This window comes from Lethenteron reissneri, chromosome 24, assembly GCF_015708825.2.
Source record: "Lethenteron reissneri isolate LAM-NWPU_2019-01 chromosome 24, ASM1570882v1, whole genome shotgun sequence".
Taxonomy (NCBI): Eukaryota; Metazoa; Chordata; class Hyperoartia; order Petromyzontiformes; family Petromyzontidae; genus Lethenteron; species Lethenteron reissneri.
In genome coordinates, this window is record NC_083802.1 from 8,862,624 (window position 1) to 8,889,766 (window position 27,143).

Consider the following 27,143-nt stretch of genomic DNA (forward strand, 5'->3'; position numbering starts at 1 on the left):
AACCAAAGAGTAATTCCTGCAGTCACGAAAGCTTCGAATCTAGTTTGAACCACCTCTACAGGGAGGGTTTCCTCACAATTCACACTCAACTTATAATTTAGTAATCTTTGGAAGAACGTAAACAACCAGGCTATGCGTGAACTGCGTGTTAACCGACTCTCTGTGTTGCATTGCATTACACTTCCTAATTTGACTAAATTTGCTTTCTCAAACTTCCGATTTTCTTGCTCCAAATATTGCCGTGCCGGTTTGTTTATAGTTCATTGTCTCTCCGCCGGCCACTATGGTACGCAATTCCACGCAACTCTTCTTTGGAGGAGCGCGGCTTCCCTCCGGCCACTGTGGTCTGGAATTCCACACAACTCTCTCATTGTCCTCTGCCCCAACCCCCTCCCCCTCTCTTTATTTAAGTCCTCGACACAGTGCGCTGTCTTTTAAAGATGTCATCAACCAAGTCAAACTTTAGCTGCCTTGTAATTGTACAGCCATTTATATTTCTTCCAGTTGTTTTCTATTCCCAGCTTGATTAGCCCCATTTCTTAACCAGGTTAAACCCAAGTTAAACTTTAGCAGCTTTAAAGTTAACTGCAGTATACTGCAAGGCAGCCACTTTGTCAGCTTAAATACTGCCTCTTCTTTATGTGTCTCCTCTTTTTAAACCATTTACTATCGCCTACACACAACGCCCTCCCCTAACCCCTTGCAGTATAACAAAAGGAGACTCAACTTAACCCTCCCCCACGGCCCATCCCCCCCTTAACCTGTATATAGTCTCGTGTCTCTTAGAGTTCTCTCCACTGACACAGTAATTTTGCTGTGACGGTGCCACCTGAAAACGGAAGCGTGTGTTGCCTCCGAAACGTCGTGATTTAATTTATTTTTATTTTTCACCTACGTGACTTTACCGAAAAAATACAAAGAGTGGCGCTGTCTTTCTGTTTGTCGTCATTCTTTGGAGGAGCGCGGTCCGCTAGGTGGGGTGTTCGCTGTTGTGTTGGCCGGCTCTCTGTGTTGTGTTGTATTGTGTTTCTAAGTTTACTATGTTTGTTTTTCCTCATTCATTCTTACCTAATGATGGCTGCTTGTGTTGCAATCGAAACGTCGTATTCTACTCTTATTTGATTTTATTTTCTACGTGACTTTACCGAAAGAAGCAAAGAGTAGGTTTTGCTTCATTGACGATGAACAAATGCGAATTAGAGACATCGTATTGGCTGAGGAGAGGAAGGGGGCTTGCCCAGGACACGGTGGGGGAGACTCATGACGGAGTGGCATACCCGGGAGGACGTCCACTGTGGAAGTGAAGAGATGCAATCAACTCGTGTGTGCAGAAACCAGATGATGGACTGTTGCATTACGCGACCGTATGAGGTGTGCAGATGATGTGGGGCAGCACCGCTGTGCCATCGTCACCACAGAGGGAGATGAAACGGTCTCCGAGTTAAGTGGTGTCTTGCACAGTGGTATTTGTACACAGCTGATGTGCATGGCTTTTACAGCAACGGCCTTCCATGATAGGTGTATTTTGAATCACTGAGGAGTTTTTTGGAGCTTCTGCATAACGGTTTGAGAGCTGGAGTTGTTGTGAGTTCGGGAACTCTGTAAAGTGAGCGACCATCTTCATCTAAAACTAAAGTATGTTTCGATTTAAAGCTTTCGTGACTGCAGGGATTCATTTTCTTGGTTCTTTCGGTAAAGTCACGTAGAAGGGAAATAATAAAATAATAAAAATAAAACATTATAAAATGGTTAAATAATATAAATATTTAATGTTTTATTTGTATTATTTTATTATTTCCCGTCTACGTGACTTTACCGAAAGAACCAAGAAGATAAAGAATGTTTATTTTAAACTATTTTTTTATTTTTACCAGGTAAGGCCCACTCAGCTAAAATTATCTTTTTCAGAAGCAACCTGGCCACAAATGATAGCTCAACGAAATAGCTTATGTCGAAATTTATAGCAGCCAAATACTCATTGACACATGTTTCTAAATGTGGAGGGAAAAACCGGAGGACTCGGATAAAAAATCCATGCGGCCGTGGGGAGAAAAGCACGCAAACTCCAAATATACAGGCATCAGGGTTGGGATAGAACCCACGGTCTATAAATGAATGTACTTATTATGACAACTATTAATGTCCAAAAACGAGACAGCGCAGGATTGTCACGAGCAGAGCACGTGGTAGACTGACGCGCCCAGAGCCACGTGGTTCACGGATTACGTTGGTCCACCACGTGGAGAGCTTGCGCTCGCTCACCGAGTCCCGCTTTGAGAGGTGTGAATGCCAGAGTTTTTCGAAGCAGCATTTGGGCCAATCCCCGTTGGCCCAAACCACCGACCGTCGACAAAGCCACGATCTCATACCTGACAACCCCTTCTCAGTGCCTACCTTGTTACAGACCAATTCAGACCTTATTGGTCATCCCGTGCCCTTATAAATCTCAACGTTCATCCTAAAAAGTCCCATCACAAGGGAGAAACACAAACGAGACATTTTTTTCCCGTATTGAAACGGCCGTACGCCGTATGGACCTCTGTACAGGGATACGGGTAAACCGTATGGTTTGCCAGGTATGCGATTCTGCCTTTATACTATACTGTACCACGTGACCGAAAGCATGTGACGCAAGGTTTGGGGTCACTTCGTTACTCTGAAGGCCCCTGGCTCCTTTGAGTTGTTAACGTTAGGCCGAGCACACCTGGGCTCAGCCATTGCTTCCCACATCGAACAAAGCACTCGTAACATGTGTTTATCATCTTCTTGGTTCTTTCGGTAAAGTCACGTAGAAGGGAAGTAATAAAATAATAAAAATAAAACATAATAAAACAATTCTCACGACGTTTCGGCCACAACGCAAGCAGCCGTCCTCAGGACGGCTGCTTGCAGCCGTCTTCAGGACGGCTGCTTGCGTTGTGGCCGAAACGTCGTGAGAATTTTTTATTATGTTTTATTTTTATTATTTTATTACTTCCCTTCTACGTGACTTTACCGAAAGAACCAAGAAGATGAATCCCTGCAGTCACGAAAGCTTTAAATCGAAATGTGTTAATCATTTACGTTCTGCAGCCGATGTAGAGACTGAACCTCGCCTTATGTATGTATGTTGCACTTTTTTCGCACCCCTACGTAGCCAACCGTGCTAGCCAGAGGTGCCGGTGAACGACAAACTAAACACAAAAAGCAGTTCTAAATAAATGATGTTCCAATCTGGATGATTTAAAAGTGCATAGCTCCAGTGGCTTCCTGATATAGCAAGGAAGAGCGTTTCAGACGGCTGCAGAAGCGCATCTGAAAGCACGCGATGGCGGTGACCGTCTTTGTTCGGTGGCCAGCCAAAGGCCGGTTTATGCTTCTTGACGAGATCAGTAAGGTGTTGTGGTTCATTTGTACCAGGGCAGGGATATTTGTCTCAAGACTGACAGAGACCCAGGGAGAGAAATCAGGGCAAAGAGAGACAGAGGGAGGTAGAATAAAACAAAAAAAACAGGGTGACGTGAAAGGAAGGAAACTCTACGTGCGGTACTCACGAACCACGTCCACCACCAGAGTAGAATCTACTCCAACGCCCACCACGCACGGTCACCATCAACACTTTCCGGGATCTGATGAGTGTGGCAGGAGCCTCGAGTCCCTAGGCAAGCTTCTGGTCGACTCTGTGCTAAAATTCAGCCTCAATTTCTCCCCACTGACACTCATATTTGCGCGCAGGAAGAACGAGGACTCTAAATATCCAGAGATAGGCTGCTAAACGTGCTCATGGGTGGGTGAATGAGTGGGTGGATGATTGTGAATGGGCGGTTGGGTTTGGGTGTGTGTGTGTGGGTAGGTGAGTGAGTTTCGTGAGAATGCGTGAGGGAGTGACCAAGTGATTGGTTGGGTGGGTAGAATGGCTAAGCGAGTGTGAGAGTGAGTGAACACGCCACGTACTCCAAACACAGACATGTTGGGCTGGCGGACGTGAGCGTGGCTTACACGAAGCCGCCTATGGAGAGGAGGGAGGAGGAAGGCGGTCGAGGGATGAAGGGAGGGATGGAGGCAGCCGCTTGCCCAGTCGCCTCGGCCTTTTCAAAGGTCCTCCTTCTCCGTCAGGGTGTGGCCGGAGTTCCACCAGTGGCCGACTAACGGGGGTGGTGGAGGCGGAGAACGCCGGCCTTCCATTAGCAGTGGGTGATAGAGGCGAAGGAGGTGGTCGTGTACTCTGTGGATGGGGCCTCTTTTAATAATGAGCCTTTAGAGCTTCCCTATCCCCTATTTACAAGACCAAAGCATCGACCCCCCCCCACATCCCCGCCGCCCCCCAACACTGTAAACGTTGCATATGGCATGGCACAGGCAACAACAACAAAAACCTCCACTCCTCCGATTAATGAACCAATGTGTCTATTTGAAAAAAACCCAATAATCTAAGCTTCATCTTATCGACAATAAAAAAAATACGTGAGAAATTGAGAGGTAGGGAGAGAGTGAGGAATAGGCAGGGCGAGCGAGAAGGAGAGAGGGAGGGAGAAAGGGGAGGCAGAGGCAGGCAGCGAAGGAACGAGAGGCAGGGAGAGATGGTTACGGAGAAAAAGGAGAGAGAGAAAGAGAGGTAAGGAGAGGCAGAGCGGTGGGGTGTGGGGGCAAGGGGAGAGAGGAGGGGGAGAGAGAGAGAATCACGTGACGGAGAGATGAGAGAACGCACTCCGCCTGTCACCGTTGGATACCGAGGCGAGACCGCAGGCGACGCAGGCAGAACGGGGAGAGGGGAAGGGGAGAGACAGGGATGGAGATGGGGGTGAGCCAGACGAAACGTGGTGTGTAGAGAGACACGTGGAGACAGACACACAGGCAGGCAATCTATATTCCACGCAGTGGCACGCGAACACGCAGGGACCGTTTGCTGAGACACGCCAGGGCCAGGTACGGCTACGTGGTCGGAAGACGCGTGGAAAACGATCGACACAGCAAGGGGCCACGGACACCGAGAGGGCGGAGGACCCGTGGAGACAAAGAGCCGAGAGGCGTGGAGACAGGCGTGTTGGAGGGGGGGTGGGGGGTGGGAAGACACACGCAGAGATGATGGGGGAGCATGCCGAAGGGTCACACGTGTGCACCGCCTACGAGACGGCGACTCACGACTCAATGTCCGCGTTCCTGTGTCCCCGCACGGGGGACCCCTCGGAGTGGACCTACTGCTGCGGGTTCTCGGACAATAAGCACTGCTGCGAGACGCCGGACCAGTACTTCCCGTACCGCGGTGGTTACATGTGGTCCCTCAGGTGAGGCGTGGAGGAGACGCGGCGAGAGACGTGGGGACGCCGGGACACGGGGTACAATTATAGGGGGGATTGTGTGTGTGTGGGGGGGGGGGGTCTAAGACGGGAGAGGCACGTAGAAGAGACGAGGGGACACGGGGGGGGGGGCATTGGGGAGACACGGGGCGCAGATGTGGAGATACTGGGGAGACATCACTGAGACACGCATCGGAGATATACAACATTAATGGGGAATACGTACGGCGATACGGGCGAGACAATGGGATGCAGAGACACCTGGGATGCAGAATCACGGGACAAACAAACGGGCTGAGACACGCCGGCAAGTGAGACAGACTCGATTGAGACAAACGCCCATCTACATCCCCCATCTGATTCACACGACTCATTCATCACGTGTCATTCATCCACATAACTCATTCACAGCGCGTTCATGGACACATTCACACAACTCGTTCATCACGTGTCATCCATCCACATAACTCATTCACATCTCATTCACACATTTACAAAGCTCATTCTTTCACACAACTCATTCGCAATCTCAATCAATCACATTGTTATACTCATGAAAAACACAGATATCATTCCTTCACACAGCTCATTCATTCACATATTTGCACCGCTCATTGACACAGCTCATTCGTTCACATATATAATTTGCAGATCGACGCAGCGAGCTAGATGATGCATTCGGATAGTGAGATAACCCATTCATTTCCACCGTTACACAGTCCATTACATCTCACGGCATTAATTCACGGCTGATTCCGAATTCTCATCCACTCTGATTCACACATCATTCAATTTCCGAATTTGTATTTAATTTACACATATCAACATAACCTCCCATGTATCTGTCTAACCACACACACACGGTAACCACAGATACACAGTAACGCACAAACACACATACAATCTAAACACACACACCACACACACACTTCCCATACCCCATCTCTGACATCCAGACATCACGTGGTTCATGTCTCCATGGCAACCTTGCATCAAATGGTCCCTCGCTCTGCTTCCCCATCTATTTCGCCTCCTGCTGAAACAAAGAGAAATGCCCCCCCCCCCCCCCCCCGTGTCGCCTCTAACAGACTTTCGGGTCGAGCCAGCGCTGTTAGCGAGCGCCGATGGAGGTGAAAGACGCGTGGGTGGGTGGCCAGCACCACTCCATTTGCCTCCACAGTGATGGTGTTGTACACATTTCCCCGTTGCGTTTGTTGAGCACTTCACAAGGCACATAGACAACAAAAACAACAACAACGACGACGACCATCGCCGTTCGCCGCTAAGTCACAGTGACGTCGTCACGGTGCGTGTGCCAGGCTAGGTGCACCTTGAGGCGCTGTGAAGTGTCGGACGCTCGTCGGCAGGTCAGGGGGCACGCCCAGGAGCCATGGGTCGACTGGCTCCACGTGAATTTACTGGCGTAGGCACCACCTGTGCTCACAACTGCGCGGAATTGCTGCGTTTTATACCGCTCGTTGTTGTGAGCGTCGCTCCTCCACCCTCCGTTGTTGTTGTTGGAGGGCGGCTGCCTGCAACTTGCCCAGTAGCAGCAGCGTCCTTCACGAGCCTCCTCCACAGAGGTGGACCTTGACGACGCTGGTACCGGTCACCGGCAAGTCCGATCAGTCCACGTCTTCTCGAGCTTCTCCATCAGACCAAACAGAAGCCAATCTCGATTTGAAGCTTTTGTGACCGCAGGAATCCATACTCGTTGGTTCTTTTGGTAAAGTCACGTGGGTAGAAAATCAAATAAATCACGACGTTTCGGGCGCAACACAAGCGTCCGTCATCAGGTGGTAAAGCATGGTCTGCTGCTGCTGGGGCAGACTATTTAAATATATAAGTGGCCGGGGCTGGTGATGTTAACGTGAGAAATTAGCATGTAAGTGTAAGATAGGAGGAGAGCGGCCTCCTCGACGAGGGCATGGAAATGGCTATGTTAATGTGAGAGATTAGCGTGATGTTTGAGCATGGCTGGCCAATGCGGGCTTCATGACCCAGCCAACGCAGCCTCACTTGCCAGAGGAGTTCGCCGCTGGGGACTGCGTCCAGATCGTTCGTGGATCTGCGAGCTCGTCACACAAGCGAGTCTCGCCAGACCATGCAGGATGGGTCGTAGGCAGGCTTGCCTGAACGTTTCAAACCGGCGAAGATGTCCCTGTGAAGGTCTCCCCGTTTTGCAGGTATAAAGAACGGTGGCATAACTGGCCGAGAAGACCCGGGGCTCCGTGTGGGAGCATTAGAGCAGGTAGCTTCCACACGGCGGTATGCAGCTGATGGGAATTACAATACTGCTCGGCTCATTCGGAGTGAGGACCGTCACTGCCCATGTACGGAAACTTTGATATTCCACAACTGCCTCACTTCTCGTCATGTTGAGTCGAGAGGGTTGGAGTATTTGATGGCTTCAAACACCCAGACAGAGGGTTGGAGGGTTGGAGAATTTGATGACTTAAAACACCCAGACAGAGGGTTGGAGTATTTGATGGCTTAAAACACCCAGACAGAGGGTTGGAGTATTTGATGGCTTTAAACACCCAGACAGAGGGTTGGAGGGTTGGAGTATTTGATGGCTTCAAACACCCAGACAGAGGGTTGGAGGGTTGGAGTATTTGATGGCTTCAAACACCCAGACAGAGGGTTGGAGGGTTGGAGTATTCGATGGCTTCAAACACCCAGACAGAGGGTTGGAGGGTTGGAGTATTTGATGGCTTCAAACACCCAGACAGAGGGTTGGAGGGTTTAATGGCTTAAAACACCCAGACAGAGGGTTGGAGTATTTGATGGCTTTAAACACCCAGACAGAGGGTTGGAGGGTTGGAGTATTTGATGGCTTAAAACACCCAGACAGAGTGTTGGAGGGTTGGAGTATTTGATGGCTTCAAACACCCAGACAGAGGGTTGGAGGGTTGGAGTATTTGATGGCTTCAAACACCCAGACAGAGGGTTGGAGGGTTGGAGTATTTGATGGCTTCAAACACCCAGACAGAGGGTTGGAGCGTTGGAGTATTTGATGGCTTCGAACATCCAGACAGAGGGTTGGAGGGTTGGAGTATTTGATGGCTTCAAACACCCAGACAGAGGGTTGGAGCGTTGGAGTATTTGATGGCTTCGAACATCCAGACAGAGGGTTGGAGGGTTGGAGTATTTGATGGCTTAAAACACCCAGACAGAGGGTTGGAGGGTTGGAGTATTTGATGGCTTCAAACACCCAGAGAGAGGGTTGGAGGGTTGGAGTATTTGATGGCTTCGAACACCCAGACAGAGGGTTGGAGGGTTGGAGTATTTGATGGCTTCAAACACCCAGACAGAGGGTTGGAGGGTTGGAGTATTTGATGGCTTAAAACACCCAGACAGAGGGTTGGAGGGTTGGAGTATTTGATGGCTTCGAACACCCAGACAGAGGGTTGGAGGGTTGGAGTATTTGATGGCTTAAAACACCCAGACAGAGGGTTGGAGGGTTGGAGTATTTGATGGCTTCGAACACCCAGACAGAGGGTTGGAGGGTTGGAGTATTTGATGGCTTAAAACACCCAGACAGAGTGTTGGAGGGTTGGAGTATTTGATGGCTTAAAACACCCAGACAGAGTGTTGGAGGGTTGGAGTATTTGATGGCTTCAAACACCCAGACAGAGGGTTGGAGGGTTGGAGTATTTGATGGCTTAAAACACCCAGACAGAGGGTTGGAGGGTTGGAGTATTTGATGGCTTCGAACACCCAGACAGAGGGTTGGAGGGTTGGAATATTTGATGGCTTAAAACACCCAGACAGAGGGTTGGAGGGTTGGAGTATTTGATGGCTTCGAACACCCAGACAGAGGGTTGGAGGGTTGGAGTATTTGATGGCTTAAAACACCCAGACAGAGTGTTGGAGGGTTGGAGTATTTGATGGCTTAAAACACCCAGACAGAGGGTTGGAGGGTTGGAGTATTTGATGGCTTCAAACACCCAGACAGAGAGTTGGAGGGTTGGAGTATTTGATGGCTTCAAACACCCAGAGAGTTGGAGGGTTGGAGTATTTGATGGCTTCAAACACCCAGACAGGCGCTTTGCTTTTGTGTTTGCTGATGGTAAAGGCGCCGGTCTCTTCGTACATCACACACCACCACCAGTTTCGGCAGTGGCATCTCCTCCCACTCCGATGCAGAGGAGTGAGCGCTAATTAACAGATCGTCACCATACATGGCATGGTTGACCAAATCGTAAGCCGTCCCTTGACTGCACCCCCGTGCATCGATCGGCCTCCCATTGTATCGGTAGCAGATGGAGATTCCACTGGGACAGCCACGGAGAGCGTCTCGAAGCACGTGACCAAGGAAGACGTTACATAGCGGGGGGGCGAGAGACGTCAAAAGAGACGCGGGAGGGATGAGGACGAAGGGTCAATGACGTCAGGCGACACGGGTGAGGTAGAGGAGAGGGAGGGAGGAGAGGGAGTGATGACGTCGAGACGCAGGGGTGGTGAGGAGAGGAGGGGTCGATGACGTCACGCGACACGGGTGAGGTGGAGGAGAGGGAGTGATGACGTCACGCGACACGCGTGAGGTCGAGAGGGAGTAATGACGTTAGGCGACACGGGTGAGGTGGTGGTGAGGGAGTGATGACGTCAGGCGACACGGGTGAGGTGGAGGAGAGGGAGTGATGAGGTCACGCGACACGGGTGAGGTGGTGGTGAGGGAGTGATGACGTCAGGCGACACGGGTGAGGTGGTGGTGAGGGAGTGATGACGTCAGGCGACACGGGTGAGGTGGTGGTGAGGGAGTGATGACGTCAGGCGACACGGGTGAGGTGGTGGTGAGGGAGTGATGACGTCAGACGACACGGGTGAGGTGGTGGTGAGGGAGTGATGACGTTTAGAGACGCGGGAGTGGTGAGGGAGTGATGACGTCAGGCGACACGGGTGAGGTGGTGGTGAGGGAGTGATGACGTCAGGCGACACGGGTGAGGTGGTGGTGAGGGAGTGATGACGTCACGCGACACGGGTGAGGTGGTGGTGAGGGAGTGATGACGTTTAGAGACGCGGGAGTGGTGAGGAACAAGGGGTTGAGGCGAGATTAGTAATTGTCTTTTCGGCATTCATATAAAGAAAAGAAGAAATATTTCCGTCTGAATTAATCGGTTTATGAAATCATCAGAGTCTCTACATCATCGCGGGTTCCTGCTTTATAATCCACGTGCTCTGTCACCGACGGAGAGAGAGAGAGAGAAAATAATAATGTTATTACAAATATTACATAGAAAACATAGGGGGGACATAGACATGGAGTAGGGAGAGAGGGGGGTAGAGAGAGAGGAGGGGGGTAGAGAGCTGAGTGTGAATTTTTTTGTCAAATCTTTCATTTAAAAAGGGGAGGGTTACATAAAACAAAGCATTAAAACAACCAAAAAAACCGAAATGATGAATGAAGCAAAGTGCCGACTACACCGAGCATCTTCTTGTTTCCTCTGATCGTAAAAAACACAGAGAGAGAGAGAGAGAGAAGTGCATACCGACACACAAACATCCCCCGTGTAGTGGCAAGTGCTGTTAGCGAACACCGATTAAGGCCAACACGCCCGGCCGCCTTTGTCTCCCTAGTGCCGATGTCTACACACAGCACCAGGTACTCATTTGAGGCCGAGTCAACAGATGCCACGCACGCACGCAACAACAGACATACACCCTAAAACACCCACACACACACAGAGACACAAAAACCAAACAACATTCAAACGCACGCACGCGCACGGCACAGGCACTTTGTGAAGAGATGGGGCATTGGTTCGAGGGAAAATGGAGAATTAAATAGGAACGAAGCGAAAGAGGGTGAGAGTGCAGGCCGGTTTCCGTGGAAACCCTCATTAAGAAGAACGCGCGCGTCTCTCCGTCTCGACGTCAGCCGCGTGTGCCACGTGGAAGCCGGAGGAGGAAGATGGCGGCGCACGGAGAGTGCCTCCGACTGTTTCATTGCTTTTATGGCTTTATTTGGGTGATTTTCGAAAAGTTTTTCGGTTTGGCCACGTTTGTTTGTTGGAGTACAGAGTTAGACTGATGGCCTTAATCTAAGTTGTCTTGTGGTTGCTGTTGTTGTTGTTTGACTTGCATCCCACTGGGATTTTTGCACACAGCGTTGGTGTACGGTGCTTTTTCTGCAATATTTTGCTGTCTTTTCTTAGATTTTCTGTTTGCACTCAGTCACATAGTCACTTTAAGATGCTTTCTTGTTCATGTTTTTGATTTTTGTTTGTTGCGGTTGCACCCGATTCAAGAGCCGAATGGCTCACAGGGCTATACCTAATCAATGAACTTGAACTTGACTGGCCCTGGCTGCGCTGCGCTGCGCGATTGACGCTGGATCCGTCGGATTCGTATAGCGGTGTTTTGTAATTCACCAGGGAAGGTCCACCGAGCTGTCCAGCTCTCTTTCAGAAGCGACCTGGCCACAAATGATAGCGCGGCTTGTCACGTGGGAATTTCTAGCAGACAAACTAGTCGAAGCGCGCGTTCATTCTGAATGTGGAGGTGGAAAAACAATCGGAGGAACCGGAGAAATTTCCACGCGACCACGAGGAGGACATGCAAACTTCAAATGTACAGCAGGTGTCACGGTCTGGATCGAACCCACGACCTCCTGTATACCAGGCGAGGTAGTTAACATCTCGCCACTGCGGCGGACGTTGAGCCAAATGTGCACGGCCACTTGGGAGTGTGCTGTGGTGTAAACCGGCCTCAGCTCACAGCACTGACTGAACACCAAAAGCACCCAGTGAACATAGAACGAAAACGTACGTCGGGTCAACGTTGGGTCGAATGGTTCCAAACGCATGTGTTTGTTTAATGGGTAAACACGAGTGGTCCCCAGCAGTGTGTGTGTTTGTTTTATCTACAGTTGTCCCCAGAATATGGGGCTGCAGCTGAAACATTTGTAGACCGATCTTCTTTCTCGGAATGGCCTGGATTTTTTGTATCTGCATTTACATAGTTTAATGTGGTTAAAGTGAAAATTCGGGAAGAAAACAATAGAATTCGAAGTAAAAACGTTTGAGAACTACATCAAAATTATGTTAATTTTAACATTCAACTTTACCGTTACATGAGATACATTCATGGATTAGGTTTGCATAATCAATAACGGCCCAAATAATGTAGAAGTTGTGGACAAATGCATATGGAAATATACTCAGAAATGAAATAATACCAAAAAATGTAACAGGAACAAATACACAAACATTTCAGCACTTGGTGAACATCTCGACTAAATCAGAACTTTCCTTTCCTGGCCTTCAAAGCTGCGAACTTGTGAAACACTTAATCGAAATCAATGCCTTTCACCAACTCACTTTCAATTGATGTCGCAAGATCGGAAAGCCTTGACTGTCCCATTGTAGATCGCAAATAATTATTTATAAGTTTCAGCTTTGAAAAGCTCTCACATGAAGCCACAGACACACAGATCGTCAGAAACAATTTTAGGCTTAGTGAAAGGGTTTGGAGAGATTCTACGAAGTCCCATTCAGCTATGAATGTCAAAACGTTTAATGTTGCCCAATCTTTGGCTTCTTCCAGAACAACCTCTGCTGCTTTCAGGTGCCTTCTCAGCCTTGGTATTTCTATTAAAAGCTCACTCTCGGATACCTCATCATAGAAAGTGGTCAATTTGGGAATGGACACCTTTAACTCTTCTTCAGTGGCAGATAGGAGACTCTTCGCTTGAACAGTCTCAAATATGGCTACTACTTTCTTGATGGCTCTTGATCTGATCTGGAGTTCAGAATGAAAGCCATCAATGCACTCAAGCATCACCCTCTTATTTTATTATTGCATGCTCCCCTGCCATTTTCTTGAACCTGGCTTTTCTCTCTACTGCAATTCCATATTCGTCTGATTTTAAATGCGCCTGTTCAATTGAATGTTCCACTAGGTGACTGCGCTCCTTGTGCAGAAAAAGTCTTAGCGCCTCGAGCTGTGTCACCACCTTGTCGAGAGTTAAGCCCTTAGTCTGCAGGTACTGCTGTGTAAGATTAACTTCCTGAAGTACATCACACCAGAAGTACAGGTAGCACTGTAAAGTGAAATCACAGACAGCAGGCAAAAGACCTTGTGCTGCTCCTCTTGTGTCGAACTTTGCCTGTGGATCACAAAGAGCTTCAATCGCCGCCACAAACTTATCGAACTTTTCTTTAACTGGCTTAACTGCAGCATAATGAGCACTCCAGCGTGTTGTTGATAGCCTTTTCACTGACACTCCAGTATGGTCAATTAACACATCCATCCATGGGTGGTAGCAGCAAAGAAAGAAAACATTGTCTCAATAATTCCAAAAAATATCACACATGATGTATTTTCAGCAAAAGAGTGCTGACCGCACAAGTTAAGCGAATGGTCCACACATCCATTAAAATAGCTTTCTTGTTCTTTCCCTGAAGAAGGGCTTATACACCTCCATGGATTCCAGCGGTAGTGGCAGCATTATCGTAATCTTGAGCGCGGCACATCATTATGTCCAGTCCATCACCTTCAAGTTTTTTAAGAATTTCAGAACTGAGGTCAGCAGCTTTTTTCCCCTTTCAAGGGAAACATCCTAGAAATACTTCCTTCACTTCAACTTTCCTATTGTTGATTTTTACATATCTGATCACTTCGGACATCTGGTCAGTATGTGATATGTCAGGTGTGCTGTCGAACATGATCCCAAGGTACTTCGCAGACTTTATGTCCATGACGAGCTTCTTGACATGATTTGCCAGGGCACTTATAAACTGATTGTGAGTTTTTGGTGCAAGATAAGAGACCGATACTTTACGTTTACATGTGCTCCGCTTTAATCTCATTAGGTGCTCTTTCAGCACTGGATCATATTTTGAAAGCATCTCAACCATCTCAAGAAAGTTCCCTTTATTCAATGAACATTCATCTTCCTTGTGGCCACGGAATTCCAGATTCTGCTTGGCAAGAAACAATGTGATATCAAGCAATCTGTGCAAGATGTCCCTCCACTTTTTCATCTCCATTTCCATCAAAGCAATAGTTTCGGCGTCAATTGTTTTGTGCAGCCTCAATCCTCCTACCAAAGTTTTCCACTGTTCAAGGAAACGTGGGTGCTCTTAGGATGTCTCATGGTTATGCACTTTCGGGCTCAGTTTCCACCTCTTCTGAAACCCAGTTACAAATTTGGATATCGTATCTGTAGCACTGACGGCAAACAGTCGGCAGTATAAACAGTATAAATTCATGCTGACAAGTGAGTAAACTATCCATGACCGCAGAATTTTATCGCCATTTGGCATCACCTTGTAAAGCCACTCTTTTGAAAGCTGGCGCACATCTCCCTTTGCTTGTGCATCTTGTCTTGCTGCAACACTGGAAGGTCCATCTTTGTTCTGGAAAGAAGCACTTGCCCTTTTGATTTCAACCCGAAAATGATCTGGAACTGGTATCTCCCAGAAAGAAACATCACGTGCTTGCGTCCGGGGATGAAATTACTTTCCAGCTCAGATCCCGCTTGCTTGCCCATCGCCACATGAATAGCCTCTTGTTGTAACAGCTCTCTCGCTGGTTCAGCAGTTCCACTGCTGGATTATTTTTTTCCGCCTGAGGACGACCGCTTGTGTTGTGATCGAAACGTCGTGATATATATTTTTTTGTTTTATTTTATTTTTCTACCTACGTAACTTTACCGAATGAACCAAAGAGTATGCTTAAATGTAATATTTCTTAGATTATATGAATACTAACAACATTTTTCAACGGTTTTACTTTGTAATCAAAAGTTAGTCTAATTCCTGTTGTCCGATCAATTCCAAATTGTGCACACGCACTCAGATCCGGTGACAATGCATGCCTCTATCAAAAAGGTATCAATTAATCAATTAATTCGCTACTTTAAAGCAATTAACATTTTGTATGGACGCCATATTATTTGAAAAATATTTGTGTGGGTAAAAAACGCCGCGGTCCCTAAACTCTCGAATCGCTTCGCCCAAGAAGCAGGCGCCACGTGTCGTCTCAGGCGCCACGTGTCGTCTCAGGCGCCATTGACGAACTTCTCGACCGTGAATTAAACTAAGTTGTTAATAAAACCGTAAAAAAAATGTAAGGAGTTTTTTGTAAAATCTTTCTACATTGAATTACAACATTATTAGTTACAACATTATTAGTAACTCAGCGGAAGCCGTTTTAATTTTTCTCCTTTTCCTTTAATTACTACTTCATTCTCAAAAAAGTTATTGATATAGGTTCACAAATACTAATTACCACAATATTGTAGCTAAAACACCAGAAAATTTGTCAAAATCAGCGACTATAAAACACCACCAGCGACGAAAACAACAGCGCGTGCTTGTAGCGCGTGCGGACGAAACCACGTGATTAGAAGCGTCATTGTAATTGGGTAATAATGACAGCTGTGACCGGAGCGCAATAGAAGGTTCAAAAAGTAAATTAGCATCGAGTTTTAGCCTTGTAGGTATATTGATACAGTACATGTCAGCTGGGCTTACGAAAAATGTTTTTGTTGTTATAACTAACTACAGAGATATTTTCATTAAAAATAAGAAATGTCTGCTGAAACACTTTGTCGTTTTGATGTCACCCCCTCTGATGGTGTCACCCGGTGCGGTGCGCACCCCCCGAGTGACGCCACAGGCGACGGATTTGCAAGGTCCGTCTAGCAATGTCAGGGTCTCGATGTGGACATGTCAAGGGGACCAGGCTTTGTGCCACCAGCAGGAGGCATCATTTCCCCAACGATATGAGCTGTTGCGACCATGGCCGCACCAGGGTCGAAAACGGGTACCCGTACCCTACCCGATACCCGGCTACCCGTACCCGGCCGGGTATCGGGTAGGGTACGGGTACCCGATTGCGACCTCTGGGATGAAGCCATGTTGCAGGCGCGGGTGGGTTGATTCTAGGAACTTGAATTGTGAGAAGAGACAAGACGTTGGGAAATGAGTGACAAACGGCTACTCACCAGTGACTCACGGCCTACCCGTACCCGTCCCGGCCGCACCAGGGTCGCAAACGGGTACCCGTAATCAGCCGGGTACGGGTATCGGGTACCCGGTTGCGACCTCTGCTGGAGGGCTTCCAGATTCATTTTGCATTTAATAATCGCCAGCGAGCTGTTGGGGCCGGTACTGCAGACACGGCCGCTTTGCTCATGTTTCACTTTCAAGGCGCCAGCCCTTTGAAGTTTCTTCCCAAGGATCTGAAGATCTGGCGTTAGGGTCTGTCCTAATTGTCGGGGGGGGGGTCGGGGGGAGATAAGACCGGAGCTATCAGTAGCGATGACAGCCACACGGATGATGTTGTGGGTAGTGTAGCAGCAGCAGGGATGTCGTTGTTCTCGCGAGGTGAAGAGCCACGGTGTGGCAACGGATCTTTGAGGGGAGGGAGGTCGTTGCTGTGCCTGTGAATGCGGCAGGGATTTCCATTCGCTCGCTCAGCATGGCTATCGCCGGCTGGGAGGTGACTCGGCAGTTAAGGATCTTTAAGCTTTAGCGTGAGACCTTAAAACACAACTACCGTGTCATAGGAGTCGTCCATGAATGACGTCACGCGATTTTGGACGATTTTGGACCCCCCCCCCCTTCGTCACGCGGCGTCACAAAAAGTCAGACCCCCCCCCCTCAAATATGACGTCACAAAGCTCTGCCCCCCCCCCCAAATAAAACATGCTTCAAATCGCTTTAAACTGTTGTCATTGTAGTGCGTATTTAATGTGGCGCTGCACTCTGATGTTGTAGGAGAAAACATTTATTAAAAAGTCGATTTAATTAAGTAGAACGTGTTGTCTATATTTATTTAAAGTTGCGCATTTTGATGTGACGTCACATTTCTCCCCCCCCCCCCGCCATCGTCACACATCGTCACAAATGTCTGACCCTCCCCCCCAGGTGCGTGACGTAATTTATGGACGGCCCCTTGGTTTCAGAGATTGATTTGTGTATCCCCTGCACTGTATTGTACAGGGCTCAGCCGCTCTGTGTAACTTGCTGACCCGCCCCTAGACGCCTATGAACAGGAGCTTCATAGCTCATCGGATTTTTCCAGTCTAAATCAATAAAATCACGAAAAGGAAAAGTCGGTGGATTTGTATCCGTGGATAAGAATGTATCACTCAAGTACAGATACGTCGTTTAGAATGGACACTTACGCTCGCGATATGTGCACATCAAATAATATGTCGTAAGATGCGATTATTTTCTACTTTGTAGTGGGTTTGCATAAAACCTGCAGTCACAAGATTTTATATACACACCACAACGGGGCGAAATGAAATATCATGAGCCCGAATCGTGATATTTAATCGAATTTCGATTTAAAGCTTTCGTGACTGCAGGGATTCATATTCTTGGTTCTTTCGGTAAAGTCACGGAGAAGGGAAATTATAAATAATTAAAATAAAACAATAAAATTCTCACGACGTTTCGATTGCAATACAAGCAATCATCATCAGGTATGAAAACCACAGCAAGAAAATTTAGAAAAAAAACGCCACTTAAAAAAAAAACTTGTTGTGGTTTTCACACCTGATGATGATTGCTTGTGTTGCAATCGAAACGTCGTGAGAATTTAATAGTTGAAATTTTTTTATTTTATTATTTCCCTTCTACGTGACTTTACCGAAAGAACCAAGAATATTTAATCGAATCACACGAGTTATTTGCGACTTCTGACTTGCCTCGTGTGTATATGCGTGTTGAACTTCTTTCGTGCCGTACGTAGCCAACCGTGCTAATCGGAGGTGCGGTATGTGTGTGCGTGTCAAAATATTCAGCGTGATTTCCTGCTTCAGTGAGCATTGCTGCATTGGTGCTCATCTCTTGTTTGCAGCCCTGAGCCAGTGACGGACATTCCACATTTCTGTGACGGGGGCGTGTATATCCATAGGACAACCGGTGTTCACGTCCCCACGAAGTGTTACTCCTTTAATGGAAAACAAGAAAGAGGAACAGGAAAGCGAAGAGAGAAGAGGACGAATGAGAAATAAAAGGCAAAGAGGGTCAGAAGAGATGAGCAATGGTGGGGGGGGGGGGGGTGGTGGAAGTGGCTCCATCAGGGCCTTCATGCTGTTGCACTCCGAACCCGGCGACCTGAGTTCAAATCCCACTCACAGCCAACACCGGTGACGAACACCTGAACCGGTGCTGGGCCTCCGTGTAAACATCAGCACGGGGCGAAATAAACATGGGGCGGGCGTGGTGCGGGACACCCCACCCCCTCGCGTGCCGTGCCGGCCTGAACGGGTGCTCGCGAACAGCACTTGGCCCAACAGTCTGTCAAAGGCTATCCGGGGGATCTTGTTGTTGTTGTTGTCTTTGTGTGTGTCCCGCGGCGTGCAGCGTGGGCGCCCTCGTGGGACTCGGCATCGCCGGACTCATCCTCATCGCGTTCGTGCTCTGCGCCTTCGTGCTCTGCTACTTCTCCCTCTTCACCAAGCCTGCGCAGCGCCTCCCCTCGGGACTGCGCCTGCAGCCACTAGGTGCCGCCCTCCTCCTCTTCCTCTTCTTCCTCTTCCTCTACCTCGTTCGAACCCCAAGGGCACTGTAGTTGCCACCTGTCCTGTTTTCTCTCTCTCTCCAAGGATCGTCTTCAATTTGTCCTGGGAAATCTCGAAATCGAATTCACCACTTAAGACCCAAGCGGGGAGTGATGGGGGGAGATGGAAAAATTGGTACTTGTGTGGTGGCCCCGCCGGTGATAGCTCCGTGTAATAGGCCGCGTGTGTTTGGGACCCTCCCCAGGAAAGGATGAGCCGGACCGCCCAGCGCTCGGGGCCTACGCCGACCTGTCGCCCGCACCGCACGCCCGGGGGAACGTGTCGTCGCCCACCACGCAGCACCTGACCTGCGAGACCCCCCTCACCTCCGAGTCGCGCCCCGAGGCGCTGAGAACCCTGCCAGGGTCGTCCGTCCAGAGCCCCCCTGTCCAGGGGTCCCCTCTCCCTGGGCCGTCCCTCAACAGCCCCCAAATTCAGGGGTCCCCACTCCCTGGACCATCCCTCCAAAACCCCTCTCTCAAGGGGTCTCCCCTCCCAGGGCCATCACTTAACACCCCAATACAGGGGTCCCCCCTCCCACAGCCATCCCTTCATAGTACCCCAATTCAGGGGTCTCCCCTCCCACAGCCATCCCTTCACATTGCACCCACACAGGGGTCCCCCCTCCCAAAGCCTTCCCTCCCCAGTACCCCCATGCAGGGGTCCCCCCTCCCAAAGCCGTCCCTCTTGAGTCACCCCATCAAAGGTTCCCCACTTCTAGGGCCGTCCCTCCAGAGACCCCCCGTCCACGGGTCCCCCTTGCTGGGCCCAAGCCACAGTGAACCCTGACACGACAAGCGTTTGAAACTCGGCCGAGCTGGGACCAGACCTGAGCAAGACGGGAGTGGGCCCGAGTAGAATCTCCATGACCCCTGTGACCCCATCCTCTCTGCTCATACTGCCCCTTCCCTCCATCTCCACATGTCTACACCTCCCACCATCTCGTCGATCTCCACCACAGTGCTCCAGATAAGGGGTTGTGTATCTCTTTTTTTTTTATTAACACAGTTGTTGAGCACAGGCCCAGAGGCCCCAACACGTCAAGCGGTCAGCAACGAACATCATCAAAATTGTAGAAACACTTCAGAATAATTTGCCCTTCAATTTTGACATGTGTGATAAATAATGGGGAAGATAAGTAACAACATACATAATTGGAGAATACAGTACCCCCCCCCCCCATTCACATATCTGGCGACGTAAAAAGATAAAAGTATTTTTTACACATCACATCAGCCACACGGCATTCTGGGAGCGAATCATTTCAGCAGCATTTGTTCAACACAAGCAAACTCTTGGATGGGTTTTGACACGGTGTCTCATCAGCAGTGTCCGGCTTGCTTGAATGAATGCTGGTGAACCTGAAGCCATTAGTAATTCTCATGCGCATTGTACAATATTAACGCTCCATATCGTTTAGGCATTAGTAACTACAGCCTTAACCGCAATGTTACTGATGAAGGACTGCACAAGAACCCCGACACCTTTATACGAAACATTGCTCTTACAAACTCCAGGTTTCTCAATGAGGATCTTTCAAAAAACGAAATTCCAACAGACTGAACGCGACACAGTGTAGTTTAGCGGTACCCATGACTGCTTTGACACCTGCGTTGAAAACCCATCTCTTTAAAGAGACCTTCCCTAAAGAGGTTCTGTTTTTGTTTCCTGTTTTCCATGCATTGCGCATTGGAATCCTAGGATGGAATGCGGCATTATAAATTAGAATTATTATTACTGAACACCCCTGCACAGGCCACGATGGTCATGTGACTGCTCCTTCACTTACTCGCATCGGTTTTTTTTTGCCGCCAATCGAATTTCAGCTGTACGGCAACATTTGCTCAGCCTATTGTACTTAAATGCCGTCATTAGTATTTTTGATCCGTAAAATTCCCAGTACCCGGGTTATCTGGAGCACTGCCATCCAATCCACCCTACGCCCCCACCCCCGCCCTACCCGGAAACCGTCACGTTGCAAACCCCTAAATCGTGAACACTCGCAGTGAAAATACGGCTAGACCCCATGAGCCATAGGTTTGGCTAGGGTTAGGGTTAAGGTACAGGCATGGTTGGGGCTACTGGGGTAGCTTTTTGGGGGTACAGCTCATGCTTGGCCAGCTAAAGTGTATCGAAGTAACAATACAGTATTAGTAACGCCAGTTACTTTCCCAGGAAAGTCTCAGTGAGTCTCAAAACTTTTGAGATGGAGGGTCTTTGCCTTGGGATGTTTGGCAATTTCTGAGTTGCTTAATATGGGGGAGAATGCGGGAGGAAGAGGCGGAGTGCTCGCCACTGCCATCTCCTGGACACCTTAGGGGTCGTATTAATGGGAGTGCCAGAGGGTTTTTTGGGGTCGAGCTCGTGTTTGGATAGCTCGTGTTGTTCGGAGCAGGGCTAGTGATTAGCACGGTCGGTAACGTATGGTGCGAAAGAAGTTGCAACATACATACGTGGTTGAATAGTGTGCTTAAGGCGAGGGTCAGTGGCAGGAATCGGCTCTGGTTGGCTGGTGGGTTTGAGGCAGAGCTCGTGTTTGGGTTGGCTCCGAGATGGGGATAGTAGGGCTCGTGTTATGGTAGTATTTGGACAGGAAAGAACGTCACAACAGTCTACTGGACCTGCAGGTTGGATTATGTCTATTTGGTAAAAAATATATATTTATAATAAAAAATTGGACATGTAGCTTGAAAGTTAAGGTGGCTGGGCAGTTGAGAAAGTAGAATAATTTGGCAAACATCCCCAGTAGGATCCTTCTGAAAGACACTGCGAGGTTTTGCTGTTGGGTTAACATTCCACAGAATGTCACACTTAAGCATAAGTATGACTAGAGATTATTCCCGAACGAACATAATCACACTTCAGTCATTGACCCAACTAATCTTTCAGTCTATGATATAATTAGCAAACCCACTTTGGCAGCTAATAACATGCTCCATACAAAAATGATGTGACCTCGAGGCACCCAATTCCAGAGCTGTCACCCAAATCTGTGACTTTTATTTTAACCAATCACGAGAGATATATTCACGCGTGATGTCTAGTGCACGTGTTGCAGGGAAAGACAATTTATTGCCAATATATTTGGTATGGAAATGTCCCAATTCTAGTACGAGGGTCACCTTTAAATGGCCCGTATTGTGTTGTCTTATATTTCACAACATGTGGTTCACCCACGAACTGTGGTCTATGGGAATATTGCAACTTCCTGCCACCTCCCTGCGAGTTTTGTTACTCACAAAGCCAGATTTTGGCATCCTTAGTCCGGCTAAGGGGTCCAGTTTTCATCAGTGCCTGAAGTTCACAGAGCCAGACTAAGGCACCTGAGGATTAGGATTTAGTGTTAATGCCTAAGGCTCATAGAGCCAGATGAGCTGACCATGAGTATTCTTAAGAGTTCAGTGTTAACATCTGAAGCTCAGAGAGTCAACGGCTCCTTTAGGATTCTTATGAGCCAGTATTGATTTCCTAGATTCAGAGAACCATAGGCATCCTTAGGATATATAACATTCAGTGTAAATGTGAGGCACGAAGAGCCAGACTTAGGTACCCATTGTATTCCTAGGGTTCAGTGTTAATGTTTCAAACTTCAGAGCCAAACTATAGGGCTCTTATGGTTAAATGTCAACTCTTGAGGCTTACAGAGCCCGATTAAAGTATTCTTAGATTTTAATATGCATGCCGAAGGCTAACAGAGCCAGACTAAGGTAAAATGTATTCCAATGTTAACTGTTAACTTGAGAAGCTAAGAAGAAGACTAACGTAGTGTCAGTGTTCAGTGCCAATGCCAGGCGAAAGCTTCCTTTAGCCACCCTTATTCGAGCTCTCAAGTTTATTTCCAGACATCAGTTTCCAGTTGATTTGGCTGTCCCCCCACCGCCCACCCCCCATAAAAATAAACCGAGTCTCAAAGCTTGAGCCTGGCAGTGCTAATGAACAAAACTTGGTTCAGACATTTTCCAAATCTCTGAACGCAGGCTACTTCATAATTCTACCAAACAAATGTTTCCAGACGAAACAGTTTATACCCACAGATGCAAAGATTCGATTTTGCTTTTCAGGGAAATTTAGAGGCAAAAAATAAAGGGAGGCTTTCATCGAGGTGTTTTCACTTTGTAACAATTCCCTCAGACGAGCATTTTCTCGCAACCATAGTGACTGTTAAGACAAGTCAACTGGGCTTGGGCAGGATACATGGCTAGAAGGGGGTGATAGCCGGTGGTCGAGAAAGAGTGACAGAGTGACAGCCAAGAGGAGGAAATGCCCAAGGGCGCGTCCACAGACGAGATCGAGCAAAGAGATCGGCTCGTGTGCAGGTGGTGCTGGATTCAGCGGTGGCCAACTGGCGTCTCCCGAGCCGCGTGCGGATCTTTACTCCACTACATGCGGCTCTATCGAAGGGGTAAAACGTCGAGCGTACTATGACAGTAGCAAAGAATCACGAATGAAAGTTGTATACGTTGTACGATATGTTTAAAAACACTTGGCTCTTTGCAGAACTCTGTTACAGGTTGGCCACGTCTGTGTTCGATGGACAGTTACATTGCAGGGCCATTACAGAGGGCATTGGCTTCGGGAATCCTTAATTCAACAGCAGATTGACCACGGCTGGATGATCATGATGATGACGACGGTAGTTGTGCATCAGTGTGAATTTGTGATGAGTGTTTTGAGGGCGGGAGAATTTAAAACACTCATTGCCTGTTAAGGAATATTGTATGCATATTTTATAAAATAACACAATGCTGCATATATTCATCACTGTTTTACTCCCCCCCCTCCCCCAATGCGCAGCGGGCTTGAGATTTTTCATTGCATATTTGATAAGATAAACTAATTTGTGTATTACAGTACAGTACTAGCAAACTGTGAAACGCCTCTTAATAGCAGCCTATTTATCCACAACCAAATTCATCCGCAGGGCCAGGCCGATCCACGATTATCCTGGTATATGTGGATCAATCCTCTTTTATTATCTGTTAATACACACGATTATAGGCGTAACACGCGTGGATAACGACATCGCATTATCTGGTATTTATATACAATTGTTTACCCAGGAAAGCCTCACTGAGTTACAAAACTCGTTTTTCTGCAGGGCCCTGCCAAGTTTTCAATCCATTTGCAGGTAATTTATTTTTAGCAAGGGGATGTTGGGCCAATATCAGTTACAATGTACGGTTTTTGTTTCACCTGTGGGAGAAACCCCACGGTAGAACACGTGCAGGACACACAAACTCCACACCAAAAGGCGCCCGAGTCGAGAATCAAAGCCAGGCCTTCATGCTGCGAGGGACAGGCGATCACCACTGCGCTAACCCTGCAGCCCCGTTATTGGTTATTTCTATTGGACAACAGGAGTTAATGTTACAGTTCATGTGTTTTTGACACATAGGCTTTCGCGACAAATATTATTCATAAGAAAGTTTTTTTTGGGTTAGATCTCGTCAGTATTAATGTGTCGTTAACACATCTTGCTCTATGTAATACCTGAAGCAGGTAGATCTCATCACAATTCTGGTAAAAAAATCGTCCGTTGATTCTGGATGTAATTACCAGCAAAACGTCGTACTCAAATTCTAAATGTTGTGGATATCCTCTCCTACACACCGGGTGGGTTCAAGGAGTAACCAATTGGCACGTTTTGAATACATGACAAGCTTTACTGGTTGGCTATGTCGGGTGATGGCCGGTATACACATTTATACTTACGCGATCTAACCCCCAAAAAACCTTTATGAATCATGTTTTTGTTGTTGTTCGAACCACTCCCCTGAGGTTGTTGACAGTGTTTGCAATGCCATGATTGCGCACACTGCGATTGTCGCAAAAACTGTGGTGTGGAGTTGGCGTTGTGGTTAACCTATCACTAGATTCTGAAGTGGACATTGTGAAATGCCTTGTTAGGCAAGTTCCTTCCCCAGAAATGTGTACATTCACCTTTGTGTAGCTGGAACATAAAAAAAACAATAACAAGTGGCAATACTGAAACTAAATAAGAGCTGCACAAATCTAATTGACCATTGTTTTCACAGAGCCCATTACCCTCCACACACACACGCCCTTCCCCCAACTCACTCCAGGTAAAAGCCTGCTAAGTTCAACTGCCACCTTTGTATTTAAGTTATATATCCTAGAATATGGGTGTTTACGACAACGGTGTCAAACCACGCAAGTGGCTATTCAAAGGGTAAAACAAAAACTAAGAGTAAAGATTACGCTGAAGAGGCACATGTTTGAACTTTTTAATGTTGTATTCGAATGTTTTTTTCTGGGCTGCTTGTCGACTAAAGTAGGTGGCACGTGGCTATTAGCCGCAGTTAAAGATAAGTCGTATACTGGATGTGGTGTGCCAACTGAGGAGTTATTGTCTGGGTCACTGACCCCGACAGACCCGGATCAAAGTCAGCCCTGGGACTGATTTCTCTACGGGCGGCAGCCCTTGGCGGGTTCTACTATTACGATTCGCGTCGGGTTTTCGGAGATATTTGTGTGCAAAGTCGTTACCACTTTGGACCATGTGCCTAACTCCGCGTGTGCGCGTCTGCGTGTGTGTGTGTGTGCGTGCGTCTGTGCGTACACAATCAAGTACACGGCTGTAATACGCGCGTGCCAAGTGTGCAGGCTTCATTGTGGCCGCTTTTAGAACATTCGTGTGTGTGTGCATGTGCGTGTGTGCGTGTTTAGTAGTTGTGTCAGTGGAATGTCCATCTGATATTGATACGATGGTAGGTAAATCGAGACACGGAAGGTCAACGAACGGGCACTTATTGATCTATGTCAGTGCCCTCTATGTAACCGAGCGAAAGCGAGACAGCCCACTGAGATTCATTTTGGATAGTGAGCCGGGCAAAAGCACGAGACAACCTACTGGGATTGATGTCCCCTATGTAACCAGGACAGGGGGCCAATTGAGATGTCTATTTGACCAGGAGAGACAGTCAATTGTGACTCCTGCCTGTATGTAACCAGGACAGAGGGACAGCCCATCGAGACTTCTGCCCAGGTAAACATAGCATGGCAACAGTCAGGAACCATCCGTCCAGACAGCAATAGCAGATGCATGAACTGTGCACCATTTGCTCGAACATTCCTCAATCGCTCCACACCGATATTATCAGGCTCAAACAGCTCGTATTTTTGCCTTTCGTTCGATCGGTCTCTGAGATGGTCAGTGTAGACCGAGTTCAAACGCCCCCACAGAAACAAATGAAGGGGCCCGAGGTCTGGCGTGACTTTAGTGGCCATTCAATGGAACCTTGCAATCCAATCCACCTGCGTGGGACCATCCCCTGTACACCCAAAACAGTTTTTTTTTATTCACCATCTATCTAACCAGGAGAGTCCATTGAGATTCCTGGATCTAGTTACGTTCAGTTCCATTTATTTAACCAGGCGAGAACATTCAAATGCGTGGGTCTTCGTGGACGTGCTGTCTAGCCCTCCAGACGTGTTTTTTCGGATTATATGCCGCGTTGCTTAATGGGCGTAAGTACCCACCGAGACTGCAAGTCTCTTTTTAAAAGTATCAAGGATATGGAAATCCAATGTGACCTCGAGTCTCAGATTCTCCACCTTGAACAACATTTCCTGGGTCTGTCCCCCAGTTCCTCTCCCCATCATCGTGGCTGTGCTGGTGGGTGGATCTTGTGATCGTGTCGTCGGTTCGGATTGACTGTTCCATCTGTATGCAGTGCCAGTGATTGATGCTCGTTTACGGCTTTCAATAAAAAAAAAAGCGTTCACATCAAGGGGTTGGCTGTTCTCAGTCTTTGGCAACTGTGTGCGAGCGAGGGGAACGGAGAGTGAATTGCTTCATTGAACTCTATACGTGTATGGCCCTTTTTCAATCCACTGCTGATGTGGGCCTCCGCACACGATGTGGGTCATGGAGGTTGTTTTTTTACCATACTTCACCATGTGGGAGCCCAACAATCGATGTTGCTGCACGACCCGTCTGCTCACTATGGAACCCTGCGGCCCAATGACAACCTGTGTGCTCGTCGTGGTTGCCATTCCAAGCACTATCCAGGCTCCAGTCTGATTATTTTTTGCGACTGGATGCATTCCAGGTGATTTGATCGCAGACCGCATTGAACAATACACCATACAATACCGGGGTTTGATTCCTGGCTATGAAAGGGGCAAATAGAATTGGTGACTAACCTGAGCCTCCCCGAGGATGACTTAGCCATAACGGCCGTGTTAGCATTAAATGAAAGCACACGACAAACAGATCTTACAAGGATGTTGTGTTAAAAAGTGGAGTGATTCAGCATATTCTCATGGAACTCTTGACTGAAACTTAAAATAGTTTTCTCATGAAGATTCACTCATGACAG

The 27,143-nt window shown here is 47.9% G+C and overlaps 1 protein-coding gene across 1 annotated transcript; it reads left to right on the top strand.

Annotated features, from left to right (window-relative positions):
• The first annotated feature begins 4,739 nt into the window (after nt 1–4,739).
• Nucleotides 4,740–26,552, top strand: LOC133346530 (protein shisa-like-2A). The gene is made up of 3 exons (XM_061558174.1): nt 4,740–5,264; nt 18,605–18,744; nt 19,007–26,552. The coding sequence occupies exons 1-3, from the start codon at nt 5,062–5,064 to the stop codon at nt 19,588–19,590; spliced, it is 927 nt and encodes a 308-aa protein (XP_061414158.1). The 5' UTR covers nt 4,740–5,061; the 3' UTR covers nt 19,591–26,552.
• Nucleotides 26,553–27,143: the final 591 nt, after the last annotated feature.

Bases quoted from the DNA above. Each gene is read 5' to 3' on its own strand.
- LOC133346530 (XM_061558174.1), top strand. From the start codon at position 5,062: ATGATGGGGGAGCATGCCGAAGGGTCACACGTGTGCACCGCCTACGAG. The intron at 5,265-18,604 runs GTGAGGCGTGGA...CGCGGCGTGCAG, and splicing joins GGTTACATGTGGTCCCTCAG to CGTGGGCGCCCTCGTGGGAC. The intron at 18,745-19,006 runs GTGCCGCCCTCC...GACCCTCCCCAG, and splicing joins ACTGCGCCTGCAGCCACTAG to GAAAGGATGAGCCGGACCGC.